General features: G+C 31.0%; 1 protein-coding gene across 2 annotated transcripts in view; it reads left to right on the top strand.

Annotated features, from left to right (window-relative positions):
- The first annotated feature begins 257 nt into the window (after positions 1 to 257).
- Positions 258 to 20,157, top strand: part of LOC119568373 (sister chromatid cohesion protein PDS5 homolog B-B-like) — a 50,310-nt gene continuing 30,410 nt past the window's right edge. Inside the window, exons 1-20 of one of the 2 annotated variants that reach the window (XM_037916842.1) lie at positions 258 to 434; positions 8,744 to 8,899; positions 10,865 to 11,014; positions 11,329 to 11,513; positions 11,653 to 11,860; positions 12,001 to 12,126; positions 12,562 to 12,695; positions 13,042 to 13,179; positions 13,990 to 14,098; positions 14,330 to 14,481; positions 14,882 to 15,266; positions 15,478 to 15,699; positions 15,853 to 15,994; positions 16,651 to 16,802; positions 16,924 to 17,049; positions 17,480 to 17,733; positions 18,290 to 18,413; positions 18,818 to 19,037; positions 19,192 to 19,454; positions 20,010 to 20,148. In XM_037916842.1, coding sequence (XP_037772770.1) covers positions 8,753 to 8,899; positions 10,865 to 11,014; positions 11,329 to 11,513; positions 11,653 to 11,860; positions 12,001 to 12,126; positions 12,562 to 12,695; positions 13,042 to 13,179; positions 13,990 to 14,098; positions 14,330 to 14,481; positions 14,882 to 15,266; positions 15,478 to 15,699; positions 15,853 to 15,994; positions 16,651 to 16,802; positions 16,924 to 17,049; positions 17,480 to 17,733; positions 18,290 to 18,413; positions 18,818 to 19,037; positions 19,192 to 19,454; positions 20,010 to 20,148 — 3,376 coding nt within the window. In that variant the 5' untranslated portion in view covers positions 258 to 434; positions 8,744 to 8,752. Of the gene's footprint in view, positions 435 to 1,012; positions 1,226 to 8,743; positions 8,900 to 10,864; positions 11,015 to 11,328; positions 11,514 to 11,652; positions 11,861 to 12,000; positions 12,127 to 12,561; positions 12,696 to 13,041; positions 13,180 to 13,989; positions 14,099 to 14,329; positions 14,482 to 14,881; positions 15,267 to 15,477; positions 15,700 to 15,852; positions 15,995 to 16,650; positions 16,803 to 16,923; positions 17,050 to 17,479; positions 17,734 to 18,289; positions 18,414 to 18,817; positions 19,038 to 19,191; positions 19,455 to 20,009; positions 20,149 to 20,157 lie in introns of those variants that run through there. The other variant, XM_037916851.1, reaches the window with a different exon arrangement.

Here is a 20,157-nt window from a genome sequence, read left to right as displayed (position 1 = left end):
TTGGTGACGTAGCAAACCATATTTTCTGTTTACATTTTGCTTTTCGCGAGTTTTTGACACAACAACGTTGATGTTTCCATATTGGCGTTTGAAGGAGCCAACGGAGGAAAATCATCCGGATCGATCCCCATTACTGAGAACGCTCGAAATTATTATAGCCCAATCCCGATGGGTTTTAAGGCCCAGCGGGCGAAAAGCGAACATAAGACCCGTCAAAAGCGGGCCTCGGCTCAGTAACGCCATCTGTTGAAGCCCGAGCGAACTAACGAAGAAAGGAGCGGTGTCCCAGCACGTTTTCCCGCCATATTACCTCGGATTCCCTCATTTCACGCCTAAAAAGCAGAACCGATTCTATTCTGATATGTGATCACAACATCCATCCTGACACTGGCACGGATTCGAAAGTTTTGGCGCTACCATAGAGACGAGAAGAGGTGAGGTATCCTGGAAGGAACTTGAATTGGTGACATTTGTGATCAGAGCCATCTCTTGCAGAAAACTATCACAACTGACCTGTTCTCTGCTCTCGGGCCGAGGATTTGTCCAGTTTTCCATCCCTCCTCGCGTCTTTTTGCGGCCGAGGGGCACGTCCCCGTCACGAAACGGGCGGGGGCTTGCGGACCAGAGGAGGATTGGCGATGATAACGCTTCTTTTCACGGTTTTACGGGACTTTCTTTCAAAAAAACGAAACACTGCGGGTTCTCCTTATCTCTCGGCTTCCCTCGAGACTGGCTGAATTAAGTCCACCAAAATGAGAAAAAAAGAAGAGAGAATGATGACGAAATCGCCACGCCGCCCTTTCTCACGTAGCTTTTGACACGGAATGACGAGCGGGCGGGGAGATTAGGCCGATTTAATGCGAGAGAAAAGAGAAAATTCCCCTCGGAGTAATGAGGGTGCTGAGGCAGAGGTCATAGACACGGGATGTTTTGCTGGGAAACACGGGGTTTTTTCTCTCCTTTTTTCGTTTTTTTTTTTTTAAGGTGTTTTGTATTTATTTATTCTCTGTTTAGGGAGGTTTTTGGAAAAGCTAGGTGGGGTCTTTTTTATTTATTTCTAGTTTCATCTGATCTGATTTGTTTGAAGAGAAGAGAGGGGGGTCTTGTTGGGTTGATAACTGTGGAAAAGGCAGTGGGAGAATTGTGGGTTTATTCTGTTTTATCATTGATGCTCTTTCACTGGACCAGAGAGGGTGAAATTACCCCCTTGCCCTGTATGTGAAAGGTAAATTATGAATAAATGATATGAATATTTATGAATTGAGATACAGTTGGAAGTTTCTGTGAAGGTTTTCATTAATATGGATATAATTTGAATGTCCGCTGTACGTATGGGGTCTCTGGGCTAAGCCGTGTTGCAATTTTTTTTTATTTTATTGGTATATTTTTCATTATCTTGAAGATGCTATTAAGAAAGTATTACTGTATATTGATAGCATTTCTGATAACATTCATAGACTAGTATTTTGCTATTTGAGAAAATTAATGTTAGCCTCTGTTTGTTTTCATTTGCTGTCTAAGTCTTTTCTTATAATGTGAATGATTGGTTTTTGATATCAGAATATGTAGTAACATATTTGATAACTTCTCTCTCTCTCCCTCTTTCTCTCTGTCTCTCTCTCTCCTCTCTGTTGCAGCTGTAACGATCTTGTCTAGCAATCTTGCTGACCTGCTTTCAAATTCCTCGGGACCCAATAGATGGTTATTCCTTGCATACGGAATAATTTAGAAGCAGAAATGAAACGGAGCATGTCACACCAAAAGTATCCATTGTAACAAATGGAATAAAACTAAATTATAAAATTAATTATAAGATTAAACCTTTGTTTCTTTCTCTCTCTCTTTCTCTTTCTCTCTTTCTCGAACCCAAACCGTTTCTCTCTCTCTTTCTCTCTCTCTTTCTCTTTCTCTCTCTCTCTTTCTCTCTCTCTTTCTCTTTCTCTCTATCTCTCGTCTTTATCTCATCTCTCCCTCTCTCTCTCTTTCTCTCTCTCTCTCTTTTTTCTCTCTCTCTCTTACTTTTTCTCAAACTCTCTCTCTCTCTTTTTCTCTCTCTCTCTCTCTTTTTCTCTCTCTCTCTTTTTCTCTCTCTCTCCTCCTCTCTCTTTCTCTCTCATCTCTCCTCCTCTCTCCTCTCCTCTCTCTCTCTCTCTCTCTCTCTCCCTCTTTCTCTCTCATCTTTCCTCTCTCTCTCTCTCTCTCTAGAGAGAGAGCGAGGGGGGGGTTTGTATATAAATGTATTTATATATAATATGTATTAAATGTATATATGTATGTATATGTATTTATACACTATGTGTAAGTTATACACATATACATATATATACATATACATATATGTGCAAATATGTATTTGTACATATATGTATATGTACGTTTATTTACATGTATATATATGAAGAAAAACATATGTACATATATATATATAAATAAATAATATATATATATATACATATATATATATATATATATATATATATATATATATATATATAAATATATTTTTATACACATCCACACATGTGTCTATATATATATGTGCAAATATGTAATTTTATATATATATATATATATATATATATATATATATTATATATGAATATAATTATATATAAACGATTATTATATATATATATATTATATATATATATAATAATCTATAATATATATATATATTAAGATATATTTATATATTTATATATATATATATTTGTATATATATGATATTTGTATATATATATATATTGTAGATATATATATATATGTGTAATATATATCTATTTGTATCTCTATATATTATTTGTATATATATATATATAATCTATATAGATATAATATATATATATATATATATTTTTATATTTGTATATATCTATATATATTTCTATATTTGTATATATATAATATATTATATATATATTTGTAAATATATATCTATATATATTATATATATATAATTTGTATAATATATATATATATATATATATATATATATATAATAAATATATAGATACAAATATATATATACTATATATATTTTGTATATATATATATAATATATATTATATATATTTGTAATATATATATATACTTGTATATAATATATCTATTTGGTATATATATATAATATATTGTATATATATTATATATACATATCTATACACTATATATCTATATATAATATACAAATAGATCTATAGTATCTCTATCATCTATATATATCTATATATCTATACAACATCTATACTATATCTATCATATATATATATATTATATTATATATACATATAATATATCTATAATATTTATCTCTATATCTATATATTTGTGTATATATATATATTATATATATAATATCTATATATCTATATTTGTAATATATATATATACTATATATATATATCTTTGTATATATATATATAATATATGTGTCATATATATATATATATCTATATATTTGTACTAGATATAATATTTTGTATATATATTCTCTATATATATATCTATTCTATTATCTATATTATATATATCTATTATATACAAATATCTATATAATACACATATATATAAATACAAATATCTATCTATACACCTATCAATATATACAAATATATATATATACAAATATATATATATACAAATATATATATCTAGGCAAAGGGGGGGGGGGGGAATATCTATATATTACAAAGATATATATATATATATATAATTATATATATATATATCGTATATTTGTATATCTATTCGTATATATATTTTGTATATATATATATATATCATATATATATTGTGTATATATATATATCTATTTGGTATCTCTATTATCTAATTATATATACTATATATATAGTATATATATATATATATAATATCTCTGCTATCCAAATATTATAGTCCAACCAAATATATATATATACAAATATATATATATATATATATACAAATGTATATATATATATATATATATATATTTGTATAGATTATATATATATATATATATTTGTATATATATATATATATATATATAATATATATTTATATTGTGTGGTATATATATATATATATATTATATTGTTATATATATATAGTATATATACTATATATATTTGTTATACTATCTCTATATCTAATATATATCTTTGTCTATATATATATATATCTATTATATATATTTGTATGTATATATATTATCATTTGTATATATATATATATATATCTATATATATATTTGTATATATATATATCTATATATCATATACTAATATTTGTATCTATATAATATCGATATATATAATATCGTTTGTATATATTATATATATATATATATTATTTTGTATATATATATATATATATATATATATATGTGTATATATATAATATCAATATATTTTGTATATGAATATCTATATCTATATATATCTATATACTACATATAATATATATATATATATGTATTTGTATATCTCTATAGATATATATTTATTATATATATATATATATATCTATATATCTATATATATTTGTATATATATATATATATGGAATTCATGTCCGAACAGATTTGCGAGTAGACAACGAGGGAAGTATAAGAAAACACCACGAATGCCCTGACGAAGCATTAAGCGACAAGGCCTTCGGCATATTCGTGTGTTTTCTTGTTAACTTCCCTTCGTTGTTCTACTCGCATATATATATATATATATAATATAAATATATATAGACAAATATAAATATTATATATATATATATATATATACAAATATAAATATATATATATATGATATATAAATATATAGATATATATATAAAATATCAGTATATATATATATATATATATATATATATATATATATACAAATATAAATTATATATATTATAATATACAAATATAAATATATATATATATATATTTATATTTGTTATATATATATATATAATATATATATATATATATTTATATTTGTATATATATATATATATATATTTATATAATGTGTAATATCTATATATATATATATACTATATATACTCTATATATATATATATATATATATATATATTATCTATATATTTGTATATATATACTAGATATATATATATACAAATATATAATATAAATATATAAATATATATATCTTATCATATATATGTTATACTACAAATATATATATAGATATATTATATCTACTATCTATCTATCACCAATCTATATAATATATGCTAATATATATTATATATATATATATATATCTATATACAACTACATATATATCTAGATATAATACAAATCTATCTCTCAATATATATATTATATCTAATCATCTATATATAACCAATATATATATATAATCACTATATCTACAAATATATATATATATATATTTGTATATATATATATCTTTGTAATATATATTTGGCTATCTATATCATATCTCATTTTTGTAATATATATATATATAATATTTGTATGATCTATATATAATATAATCTATATAATTTTGTATATATATCTTATATGGTTATTAATATATATATATATTATATATAGATATATCTACAAATACATATACATATTCTATATATATATATCCAAATCTATATATATATACAAAATCATATATATATATCATATTTGTATCTATCTAATATATATATATCTATCTCTATATCATAGATATATTTTTATATCTATTCTCTCTCTATATATATACTCTATAGATATTTGTATATATATATCTCTCATATCACTAATCTATCTCTCTATCCCCCTCTATAGTCTCTCTCTTTTTTTATATTATCATCTATCTGTGTGTCATACTCTACTATCTGATATCTATACTCTCTATATATCTCTCTATATATCTCTACTATATCTTCTATCTATATCCTCCCCACATCTCTCTCGTCTCCCCCTCATATTATCATATAACTATTTGTTACTCTCTCCTCTCTCTATATATATACTATATCTCTCTCCTCTATCTCTCTTATATCTATCTCTCTCTTTGTATATATCTCTATCTCTGTGTGTCTATCTACTATCTCTCTCTTTTAGTATATCATCTATTCTTTTGTATATCTCTCTATATATATGTGTGTCACTATATATATCTATATTTTCTACTCCTATATATACATATATGTGTGTCTCTATCTATATCTTTGGTATATATCTCTCGATCTTGTGTGTCATCTCTCTCTATCTTTGTCTATCTATCTCTATGTGTGTTATATATATCTATTTGTCTTCTACTATCTATATGTGTGTATATATATATTTTGTTTATCCTATCTTATATCTGTGTGTATCTATATATATCTATCATCTTCATATCTATATCTCTATATATATATATATCTCTTATCTACTCTATATCTGGTGTGTGTCTATATAATCTATATATAGATATTTTACATATATATCTCCTATATACTATATATACTATTTTGTATATATATATATCTCATTACCTAAATATCTATATATAGTGTGTGTACTTATCTATATTTGTCATATTATATCTGTGTTGTATATATATCTCGGTGTGTGTATATATAATATATCATCTATATCTAATCTCTATCTCTATATACATCTCTCTATCATCTCTTTTGTTCATATACTCTCTCTATATCTATATATCTATCTATACGTCTCATTGTGTGGTCCTCTTATATATATCTATATCTCTATTCTACACCCCTCTCTATCTATACTATATCTCTCTCATCCCCCCACTCTCTCTCTCTCTCTCTCGATCATCTATAATCTACCCCCTATCTCTCTATCTCTCTACTCTATCTCTATCCACCTATATTCTCTCTATACTATACTCATATCTCATCCTCTCTCTCTCTCTCTCACACTACCCACTCTCTCTCCGCTCTCTACCACTCTCTCTATCTTACTATATCTCTCTCTCCTCTCTCTCTCTCTCCCCCTCTCTCTCTCTACTCTCTCTATCTCTCTCTCATATCGTCTCTTTCTATCTCTCTCTCTCCTCTCTCTCTTGCTCTATCTCTCTATCTCATCATCTATCTCTCTCTCTTTCTCTTCTTTGTCTCTCTCTCTCTCTTATCTCTCCTTGTCTCTTTTGTCTCTACTCTCTTTTAACCTCTCTATCTATCTCTCTATCATCTATTCTATCTCTCTCTCCTCTCTCTCTCCCTTTTGTATCTCTCTCTATCTCTAGTTGTCTCATCTCTCATCCTCTCTCTCTCTATCTCTTTGTCTCTCTCTCCTCTCTCTCGCTCTCTATATCTATGTCTCCTCTCTCCTCTCTATCTTCTCATCTCTCTCTCTCTCTTTGTCTCTCTCTCTCTCTCTCTATATATCTCTTTTTTTTTTTTTGTCTCTATACTCTCTATATCTCTCTCTCTATCTATCTTATCTCTTTGTCTCTATACTCTCTCTCTCTTTTGTCTCTCTATCTCTTATATATTTGTCTCTCCTCTCTCTCATATCTCCTCTCTCTCTCGCTCTTTGTCTATCTATCTCTCTCCTCTCATATCTATCTCTCATCTATCATCTCTCTTTGTATCTATCTCTCTTTTGTTCTCTGTCTTTATCTCTCTCGATCTCTCTCTCTCTCTCTATTCTTTGTATCGCTATCTCTTCGTTTGTCTCTCCTATCTCTTTTCTATATATCTATCTCTTTGTCTATTCTCTCTTTGTCCCCCCCTCCTCCTCCCTATCTTTGTCTCTACTCTCTCTTTTGTCCTCTCTCTCTCTCTCTCTCTCTCTCTCTCTTGATTGTCTCTCTCTCTCTCTCTCTCTCTCCTTTTCTCTCATTTTTTCTCTCTCTCTCTTCTCTCTCTCTCTCTACCTCTTTGTCTCTGCCGTCTGCCTAGCCCTCTGGTCTCGGCCTCCCTCTCTGCACTCTGCCCTCGCCCTCTGTCTCTGCATAGATATATGTATATGCATAGATATATGTATATGCATTTGCATATGCATATGCATAGATATATGTATATGCATAGATATATGTATATGCATATGCATATGCATAGATATATGTATATGCATATGCATAGATATATGTATATGCATATGCATATGCATATGCATATGCATAGATATATGTATAGGCATATGCATATGCATATGCATAGATATATGTATAGGCATATGCATATGCATATGCATAGATATATGTATATGCATATGCGTATGCATATGCATAGATATATGTATATGCATATGCGTATGCATATGCATATGCATATACTATATATGCATATGCATATGCATATACATATATCTATGCATAGATATATGTATATGCGTATGCATAGATATATGTATATATATATATATGTATGTATATATATATATATATATATATATATATATATATTTCCATTTATACATTCAAAAAATAGTAGTATTACTTTTTTATTTAGTTTTGAACTGTATAACTCTTATGTTGGATGTACTTATATAGAAAGTTTTTGTCATTACTGTATAAGACTGGATTTCATTGGTGTGTGCATTTATTTATTTTTTTCTTTCTTTCTTTCATTTAGTTTGCGTTCCTCCAATGTTTTAATGTATCTTTCTTGGCCTTTAGTTCATTGATATCCTTCCTTAGAAAAACGTTATAATCCAGTGGTATAATATAAAAAAAATAGAAAAGAAAAATCTTGTTTAAGTTAAATATTATCCTTTTATCATGTGATATGTTTATTGTTATCTCTTGTTTGATAACAAAGTTTATATTAATGGCACTTATTTGAACAGGTGGTAAGGATGGGTCGTGGGGACAACCTGACCATCCTTTACCCTCCTGGGTGCCGGGAAGTCATAGAAGATCTTGGACCAGATGAGATGATACGGCGCTTGAAGACACTAGCCCACACCTTGCAGTCTATGGGTCAAGATGATGGAGCATACCAGGTGAGGAGTTGGGTTACAGTGACAGGTTGTTGGCACTTGGTGCATCAGTGTTCACTTTTCTTTGAGGAGCGGTTGTATGAAGTCTTTTGTGCACTAGGCTGTTTGTTTCTTGTCTTATTTACTCATTTTTCCTTGTGTCTTTTGTTGCAGGCTTTTATTTTCTTTATTCTTTTATGTCTTTTATTTGTTTTGTTTTGTTTAATTTGTGTATATATTGCTTTTCTTTTACCTTAGTTTTACTTTTTTTTTCAGGTTGTAGTTGCATACTTTCCTTGTTTTCCTTACTGTTATATATTACCCTTTTAGTTTCTTTTGCTTCTATCATTGCATTCTGTTTTTTAAACATCTCATTTCCAAGTTGATGAGTCCTGGTATTTTCATGATAAACTGCTGACAAGTCACAGTTTATAATATGTGTAACCCATTTACAGTGAGTAATATTTAGAATAAAGATGGGCAGTGTTGTGGTGCATTAGCACATGCTGCTTTGTAAATGGCCTATTGTCAGGGCTCACAGCCAGGTTCCCACGGGGTCAACCCAGCTGCAGAGACCTGAGCTCTAGAACTGATTAGGTTTGGTCCAGTAACAGTGAAAGCTTTGCCTTGACGTCCTAGGATTCATCTGGCATGAGTGATTTAAATGGGACTATCCCATTTCAAGGGTCAAATTTGAATTACTTGTATGAAATTGCTGTTTCATTCTTTGGGTAGCAAGTGTGTAAGTGCCATCCTGTCAGTTATGGATATTTTGCTGATAAACATAGTATTTGCCATATTGGATTCTAAGGTATACTAGTATGACATCAGTAGTAGATATTAGCTAGAATATGACCAAAATAGGTTTTGAAACCTGCCCTAAACAAATCTGAATGAACTGCATCTATAATGGAAATAATGAATAATTTCAAATTTGCAAATACAACTCCCCCCCCCCCCCCCAAAAAAAAAAAAAAAAAAAAAAAAGTGCTGAAATGGAAGTTCACAAATCACTGATTGATAGTTTCAGTGCATTGACTTGTACCTTCAAACAAAACAACATACACAACTGGTTTAAGCTGTGACACTTTTTCTATAAAACCATTGGATCCGGATACTTCACTGTCATGTGGTCCAAAATATGGGCATTAGACTTACTTGAGCAGCCACTGAGATGGGTGTGCAGCTTGTAGGCTGGGCACATGCAAACACTTGTGTTCTGTAACAAGAATCCATGCCTAACCCTTTGCAATGTTATTTTCTCATTTTCTCCCCAAGTGTTTTTTTTTTTTTTTTTTTTTTTTTTTTTTTTTTTTTTTTTTTTTTTTTTTTCAATTTTCCTGTGTCTTTATTTGTCATTTCGTTTGCTTTATCCAGATGGTAATAGACTTTTCTTTTCACAGACTTCATAACATCTCTCTAGGTAGTTCAAAAACCAGTGCAATAATAATATCAATAAGTAAAAAAAAAATATATTTGTTATTTTTTATATGTATTTATTTTTGTTTTTGTAATATTAAGTTTCTGTAATACATCCTGCACCGCCAGTCACAATGCCCAGGAATAAGATCCTGAGCATGGAAATAGATTCCTCTCTGGAGCCGGTGCCTCTTCAGTCATTGCACGCAGATTGTACTTTCCACACTTGTTCTGATGGAAATAGTGCAAGAGCCCCTTCCTAAATACCAAATAAGTTTAATCACCCTCCAAGAACTTTGTGCACTCTTTATGAGTCTTTCCTGTTACTGCGGCCTTTTGCTGAAGTGCTCACGATAGTAAGTTTGCTTCACCCCAGCCCACTACCGAATTTTCACATGACGGCATGCATGTTTACAACACCTGCCCTTCAAACCAAATTTTTTTGTAATGTAATGGTCACGCCATCTGGGTCGTGGGGGTTAATATTTAGAGATTGAACTTGATTTAGAGTCTTGAAATTATTTATCTTGTGGTTGCAATTATACAGAATTCTTTTCTTTTGTTTTGCAGGAGTATGTTCCGCTTGCTATGCATATTGCAGATGATTTCTTCTTGTCATATCCAAGTCGTGATGTCCAGCTGCTCATAGCATGCTGTATTGCAGACGTTTTAAGGGTGTATGCACCAGAAGCACCCTATAAGGACCCTGGTCAAGTAAAGGTATGTATATGTATATGTAATAATATATATATATATTTTTTTATATAATGTTTTTTTGAGATGCTGTCATTCTTTTTTATAGCCTTGTCCTAAAGAAAGTACTCATACTTGATAAAACAATAGCTGAGGTTAACAAATATGTAACAAGGTAAATTATTTGACTTGTATTTATTTACTTTTACTTGTAGAATTTAGTTACCTTAGCAGGTTTGCCCATGTTTGAACCAAAACCTTCCATTTTGTCAACCAAGGTGACTGTCTGTTTTATTGTTGTTTTTGTGATTAAAAATGAGTAATTTAGAATATCTTGTCAGACCCTCTTCATGTTCCTGATCAAGCAACTGGGAGGACTGAAAGACCCAAAGGACCCTGCCTTTAAGCGCTACTTTTACCTTCTTGAAAACTTAGCATATGTAAAATCATTCAACATGTGCTTTGAGCTGGAAGATTGCCAGGAAATCTTCTGCAAACTTTTCAAGCTTATGTTCAATATAGTCAAGTAAGTATTGGGGGTGGCATATTTGTTTCAGTGTCATGATTTTTTTGTAATGAATTTTGAATTCTTAAATATGGTTTCTTTTTTTCAACACAAGAATTAGTATTTTTTATTTATGCCTTATTAAAAATTCTTTTGGCAGTGATGAACACAGTGGAAAAGTCAAGTCTTTTATGCTAGACGTCCTGTGTCCACTTATCAATGAAAGTGATGTTGTCTCCAATGATTTGCTGGATATTATTTTATCAAATGTCCTAGAGCCAGCTAAATCACAAAGGAAGAATGCTTACCAGTTGGCCAAAGACCTAGTGGTTAAATGCTCTGACACACTTGAGCCCTACATTCAAGCTGTAAGTATTTTCATCAGTATCCTGAAGTCTATCAAAACCTCTTTTGGAATATATAGATATTTGGAAGCTATATGTAATTGACTCTATATGCTATTACACATATGTTATTATCATTTATTAATTGTGAGAATCCTTTGCAGTTCTTCAACCATGTGCTCATATTGGGTCGTGAAGAGAAGACTTTGACCATCTCTCAAAAAGTTTATGATCTCATATATGAACTGAATCACATTTGCCCATCAGTGCTACTAGCAGTCTTGCCACAGGTGTGTGTGTTTCCTCTTTTTGCTTTTAGAATTTGATGCTGATTGCAGATAAGATATTTGAATTTGTTATTTCAAGGAATTCAGTGTATTTATACTTAAGCTAATGATGAACATATAATATTGTGATCTTCATGAGTAATGCATTGAGATAGCAATATTTGCTCCAGAAAAAAAAAAAGTAAAAGTGCTGACGGGTAATAGAAATCTCTGAGCATAATAAACTAGATTGTGATTTCTGGCAACGGCCAGACACTGGGCATGGGAGTCCGCTACATGAAGTGGAACAACCCGCTCCATGCACTTGTGTACAGCTGTACCTTGCAGACCAAGTGGTTTGTTTAATGCTTGTACACGTGACCCAACTGTAAGGGGTTAAGTAAAGTAAAAGTCCTGTTGACTAGAAATAGATGCTCAATTCTGTATTTATGATTTTAGTTGGAGTTTAAACTGAAGAGCTCTGATGAAGAGGAACGGTATGGATCTGTCTCCTTGTTGGCTCGTATGTTTTCTGAGAAGGACTCGACACTGGCACTTAACCATAAGCAACTATGGACAGCTTTCTTGGGAAGGTATGAACAAAATTGAAATTATTTTCTTTAGAGTATAATCATAGCTTCTCTAGATGATATACATTTCAGAAATTGTTAATTTTAAAAACTTGTATTTATTATAAGACTTTTTGTGTAAAGATGCCCTAGATCTTATATATTTCTTAAACCACTGATTTCAAAACTTGCATTTATTATGAGATGCTTTTTTTTTGTTTTATGTAAAGATGTGTAAATATTTGAATTATTTTTTGAAGCACCATTTAGAAGATAGGTTGCATAAGGTAACTTAAGTACTATATTGATATAAAGACGTAGATTTGCATACTTTTATCAACATATTGTATTTCTTTTTTTTTTTTTACAGATTTAATGATATTAGCATAAAAATAAGAACAAAATGTGTACAGTATTCTATGCACTTCTTACTGAATCATCCACTCCTACGCAAAGACATCACAGACACATTAAAGTTAAGACAACATGACTCGGAAGAGAGTGTAAGGTGAGTGGCTCATGGAGGATGTTGTAGTGCAGATGAGCATGTTTTTGTTTTAAGATGAAAGACTTTCAGGCATTTTTTTTTTTTAATATAGGGGGGCAAGGAGGGATTGATTGCATACTGAATATCAAATATTTTGTAGGTGTTCTACGTTTCTTTTTAGAATTTTGTTGAATGGATAAGATAGTAGATTTTAACCCACTGATGCTGGGCACATACTTTGTCTGCTATATTTCTATAGTTTTATTAATTCTTTACACTTCGTGGATGGATAGATGTTTACTAAACCTGCCTGGCTAAACAGGTGCTTATTACACCTACCCAACCTCATCTGTTTACCCTGCTTAAATTTTTTGGGGAGGGATCTATTACTATTTCTACTGGCACTGCAATTATCATAGTACTTAAAAATAGTGATAATAATAATAGTTATGATGATAACAACAAAAATGTTTTAGTAGTAGTAGTAGTATAGTTAATGATGATGTTACTTTTATTATTGTTATCATCATTATTATTATTATTATTATAATTAACATTATTATTATTATTGTTATTATCATTAATATTATAATAGTGATAAAACAGTTGAGGTCAGGTAGGCCCAGCAATTGATTCCTTGGTGACTTAAATGCTTATGGAGCTACTTATTTATTAAAAAGCTGGAAATTATGTGTACATGCACTTACTATGTCAGTCAGTTAAAACCAATAAACTCTGTTCCTTGTGCATACTCAAAATGATGTTTAGGTTTGAGATTTAACCTAAATAGACTATATAAATTCCATTTATTAACTGTTCATTCCTTTTCAGGTATGAAGTTGTAATGGCCATTGTTACAACTGCAAAGAAAGATTTTAGCATTGTTTCTGACAGTGAAGACCTTCTTAATTTTGTTAAAGAGAGAACACTAGATAAAAAGGTAATTATTATTAAATATTATTAGATTAAACAGGCTCTGTTTTAGAGATGATTTTTAACATGAGGAAAATGTGATCACATTGGTGGTGAATCATAATGATATCTCTTGCTCTTTGATAATTTTGTTTCACTTCTGTATCGTGCATGGTGTTATTCATAATTTATTAAAGAAAAAAAATGCAAATAATATACTTATTTTATGTTTGATGCTATGTGAATATTTTGGTATCAGTTCAAGATTAGAAAAGAGGCAATGTGTGGATTGGCAATGATTTACAAGAAACACCTGAATAGTCCAGACGTTCCACCAGCAACACGTCATGCTGTAACGTGGATCAAAGACAAGATTCTCCATGGATATTACATGACAAGCATGGATGATAGGTAAGAAGGGTGTTGGAAAGAACAATAATTATTGTGGATATGGATGATATTTAAAATGTTGATTTATAGGAAAGCTAGAATAACTGCTAAGGAAGGTAGATATGATTTCGATATAAGGATGACCATCAATAGCAGAACCCATGTAAGGGTTCAAAATACTTTTTAATGTCCAGTTTTGAATATTCAGTATTTTTTGTGCTGATGTTACTACTATCATCTTTTCATTATTTTCATCATCAGTCATCAACATTATTCATCATCATCAGTCATCACCAGTCACTAATAATCCTCATTTTCATCATTATTAATCATCTTCAGTCTTCCTCCTCCTCTTCTTCCTCTCTCTCTTCTCCCTCCTTGGCTTCAAACATATCTTTAAGTCTTCAATGTTTTCTTCCAGATTACTAGTAGAACGTCTCCTGAACACATGCTTGGTACCATATCAACTGCCTCCAGAAGACCGAATGAAGAAACTTTTCTATCTTTATGCTACCATTGATGACAATGCTTCCAAGGCCTTCATAGAACTCCAGAAACATCAGTTAGCTGTAAGGAAGAATGTTGCAGAACTTATTGAGCTACATCGGAAACCTCAGGATGAAGAGAGGGATCGTGAAATAGCATACCGTTTGGGACACCTCACCAAGTTCCTCCCTGATCCACTGAAGGTGCAAGAGTTTCTTAGAAAGTTCTCGCAACACCTCAATACTGATTCTCAGTTGTTGTCACTGATGGAAACTGTTGTGAGCCATGATGTATCCTGCAAAGATAGTGTTGATGCTGTTGTAAGTTGACAAACTACTATGGTTTTCCTTTGAATGTTAGATATGGATTTTTGAATGATCACTGATATGGGTGATTGTTTTCTGAATATTATTTTTTATTAATTTTTCTTAGAAAAACTAACTTGACAAGAAACCTGTTTTGTCTTTGACAGACTTCAAAAGTTTTGTTTGGAAGTGAAAAGAAGACTTATCTTCCATCTCTTCATTTCAGACCCAAATACTAAAGAAACTAGGACAGCCAGTAATGACCAACTTGTACTACAACACCATCAAGATGTTGCTAGAACGTGTTTCAAGTGTGATGGTAGACAGGGTAGCACTTGAGGCTTTAGTTAGCATGGTAGAAGGTGCACTGAATGGGGATCCAACCATTTTGGATACACTCAATCTTACATCTGATATTGCAACAGAGAAAGGATTAAAGTTATTATTTGTAAGTAACTGTTTTGGTGTGTGTGTGTGCATTTTGTTTTTATGGGTATGAGATAGCAGCAGATAACCATATGCATGAATTTTATCAAAGTTTTGTGGTGATATGTGTTTTGGGAAAAGAACAGATTTATTTTCTGTTTGAAAAATCTTTCAGGTTTTGTCGTTTGTGTATCCTTCACACTTCCTGCATCAGGACATCTTGACACGTCTTATTTCTCTCCTCAATGTGCCAAACACAGCCATCTCCCCACCAGTTCTAGCAGTTCTAACATGTATTGGCAAATATAAACCAATAGGTAAGTGAGACTTGTACTACCCTTTTCACAATGAAACCATACGCGAATAAACACAGTGATTCCAATCCTCTTTTATTATTTCCACTTACTATCCCAGAATATAACTTCTGAAGTTGATAGATGCTGAATTAACTCTTATTCTAACAATATTTTTAGTAAATAATAGAGAATATTAAAGAAGTTGTGTTTTCTTTTTCTTTTTTTTTTTCTTGGGCCTTTGCCTCTTACATTTGATGATAAGTGCTCACTGTTATGTGTTAGATGAAAATACCTTTATTTATTTTTATTTATTTATATGCTTATAGATTTATTTAGTTTATATATAATATATATTTATTTATTTATTTATTTATTTATTTATTTATTTATTTATTTATTTATTTATTTATTTATTTATTTATTTATTTATTTATTTATTTATTTATTTATTTATTTATTTATTTATTTATTTATTTATTTATTTATTTATTTATTTATTTATTTATTTATTTATTTATTTATTTATTTATTTATTCATTCATTCATATTTGCTCTATTTGATAATGTATGTGGTATTTGTACTGCTGATGGTCTGATTACATTTCATTGTTGCAGTTGCTTTGGTGGGATTTAATTGCATATAATGTAACTAAAAAAACAACTTCAAACTCTTTCAGGTGAGCTGTACCCAGAGTTAGCATCAGTACTTATTCCAGTATGTCAACAGTTTGCCTGCTCAGGCACTCCAAAACAAGCCAAGCATGCTGTACGTTGCCTTCACACAAATTGCACCTCAGATGCAGATGAAGTGTTTGAGAAGATATTAGAGGTATGTAAACAAAACTTTCAGGAAAAACTCTTGTGGCAAGTAACTTTCTTTTTTCTTGTGATATTTCTTAAAAAATGTTGGAATGATGGACAATATATGTTTTTGTTTGGATTTTTTCCAGAAAATAAAGGAGCAGTTAACGTTTGATTCTCCACACTTCAGAACGTCAGTCGTGTCTTTAGGTCACATAGCATTCAATATGCCAGATAGATTCCTAATCCCTATTAAAAATATAGTATCAAGAAAGGTAAGTTTCTTTTTCTTGTTAACTTGTATTTTGGTTAGTTTTGATTTCTGAAAAATGATAGATTTATAGAAATGATATAAACATCCTTTTCTCGTTTTCCCTTCTTTTCTCTCCTCTTTTCCCTTCATTTCTTCCCTCTTTACCCCTTTCCTGATGTCCCCTTTTCCGCCTTCTCTTCCCTGTTTTTCCCTTCTTGCTTCTTTTTCCCTTTCCTTCTCTCCCCTTTTCCCTTGATTTCTTTTTTCATTTTTCCTTCATTTCTTCTCTATTTTCCCCCTTCCCTTCTGTCTCTTTTTTTCTCCTTCTCTCTCTCCCCTTCTCTTCTCTCCCCTTCCCTCCCCACCTGAACACATATATGAACCATATTCATGTATCTCTGTGCCCTTCTTATTTGAAGTTAGTTATTTGTTGGTTTTGTCATTTCTTTCAGATTGTTAAAGAGTTATTAATGCGCAACCAAACCCCTGCACATACTCCTGGCCCAGTCACGTCGGAGGAACCAGAAGAATGGGTAGAGGAAGATGAACTCACAGAGGAATCATCAGTCAAAATGGAGGGCATTAAAATGATGGCACGGTGGTTGCTAGGTCTCAAATCTGATGTTATCTCTGCCCAAAAAACCTTCCGTATGCTAAATGCCTTTATTCTTCACAAGGGTGATCTTCTTGAGACTGGAAAAATGTTGTAAGTTATAAGATTTTTAGTGTTGTTTGTAAGTGAGTACACATTTTCTTTCTGGTGTCTGGGTTGAGATTTAGATACTGTGAATGCACACTCCAAACTTCTCAACTTCGTTTAAAATTCTTTGTAAAAATTCTATGGCAGTTATCAGTGAACATATTTCACCTGACGTGTGATGCAATTTAGTGACTTAGTAAAAAAGGGTCAGCTTCATTTGTGATGCTTAGAAAGTACTAAGGATATCACAGACATTGGCAACCAATTTTGATTTCTTTATTGAAGTCAGTGTAACTACCTAATTTATTTATTTATTTATTTTTTACTAAATAATTATGAATGTAATTCTTACTTACCATAGTTAACAAAAGTCTTTTAAAGTTTATGTATTAAAACTGTTATTATGAACATTGCTTAACCTGATGGAAGGGAAACTTCACACATATCCTTTGTCTTGGCATAAAAACTGTAATGTAAAAAAGTATAGGCTATCTTAATTAGTACGAATTATGAAGATTATGAATAACTTCTTCAAGTGTCTCTGTCTTTTTGTATCTTCCAGGAAATCTGAAATGGCCCATTTAAGACTGTCCTCTGGTGCTGCAATGCTTAAAATTTGTGAACAGAAAGGAGTTGGAGACCAGTTTACCTCAGAGCAGTTTTACAATCTCTCTCTCCTTATGAATGTAAGCAAGAAGTGTTCTGATCCTTTGAGAATATTGTTATTTGATAAATGAAGGATGATGTTCAAATAATAGTACATGTATGCACATCTCTTTAGCTAAAAGTGATTATTAACTCAATGTTGCTGGGAAGGCATGTACAGCTGCCTGCATTTGTACATGTTAAGACTGTTTTCATTGAATAGTAGATTCAGCAGTGGAGTATTTTTGTGATAGAAATTAAAATGAAATTGGATCAAGTCATTTAAACGTTACCCAGAAAATGTATGTAGGGAAAATTCTTAATTGCATGCAAAATGTTTGGATTATTATAAGTCATCAGTTTTTTTTTAAATAGAAATGTGCATTTTCTTGAAATGAGGAACTTTTCACATTTTATATTACTGATATTCGAACTCTGCTTTTAGGATGAGTGTCCACAAGTCAGAGAAAGGTTTGCCATCAAGCTTCACAAAGGTTTAGCAAGAGGAATTCCACATAAGTGCCTGCCTCTTGACTTTATGGGATTTTATGCCCTTGCTGGTCTTGAGTCTGACAGACAGTTGCGTGTTGCTGTAAGACAGTACATGATTGCTGATATCAATAAGAGGAGAGAATATATCAGATCCATCACCATGTCTGGGGGAAGTAAGTATTTTGGGATTTCTTCTTACACATACTTTTTTTATCCTCTCCCCCATCAGGACTTATAAAGAAGTTGACAAAATATTGTTTAAAAAGTCAAATTGCTGGTATTTTAAAAGTTTGGGTGTATTTTATTTTGTGATTTGCTTATTTACAGGTGAAAAGGCATCAAGTCAGCTACCACACATTATGCCTGATTACATGCTAGTATTTGCAGTACCTTTGTTGGCACATCACCCAGAATTTACAGATCCTAGTGATAAGTCACAGCTGAAACGAATTCAGTCCTGTTTGTGGTTTATCTTGGAACCTCTAATGACCAAGAATGATGCATACTGCTTTGGATTCTACAAGGCATTGATTGAGCAGATGAAGAACCACAAAGATGCTGTTAAACCAGAAGATGAGCTAACTAATCAGGTATTATAGGGATACAAAGGAGTTTGACATTTTGTTTGGTAGCATGTGATTGTGTATATATAATATACACACACACACACACACACACACACACACACACACACACACACACACACACACACACACACACACACACACACACACACACACACACACACACACACACACACACACACACACACACACACACATATACATACACATATATGAACCATATTCATGTTGACAAATGTATAAAAAGTGTGAAGATGTTCATTCTCATTCGTAATACAATAGATGTATTTGACGTTTTCTATTGTATCTTCATCAGAAATACCTGTGTTTCTGACGAAGATACAATCGTATCTGGTCAAACACATCTCTTGTAATGTGAAGATATTCATTCTCATTCATACCTTTTATACATGCACATATATATATATATTATATGTGTATGTATAGGAAATTCTTGAAATGATTTGTTGGAAGCCATTGTTCATATAGATGTGAATATCAAGAAAGCATGGTTGAAATCAGGTTTAAAACTTTGAGATTATCTAATGTTTTTCATTTCAGAAACTATGGGCTGTATGTGATTTAGCAATGGGTCTTATCTTATCTAAAACTACTAGCTTTGAGATGAAGGAATTCCCATCAGATCCCCGAATACCTCCAATGTATTTCAAGAAGCACGAGGATCCAAACTTTGTAAATGGTGAGTAAC

The sequence above is a fragment of the Penaeus monodon genome, chromosome 4, assembly GCF_015228065.2.
Source record: "Penaeus monodon isolate SGIC_2016 chromosome 4, NSTDA_Pmon_1, whole genome shotgun sequence".
NCBI lineage: Eukaryota > Metazoa > Arthropoda > Malacostraca > Decapoda > Penaeidae > Penaeus > Penaeus monodon.
Note: the sequence above shows the minus strand (reverse complement) of the source record. Positions and strands in the feature narration are given on the sequence as shown.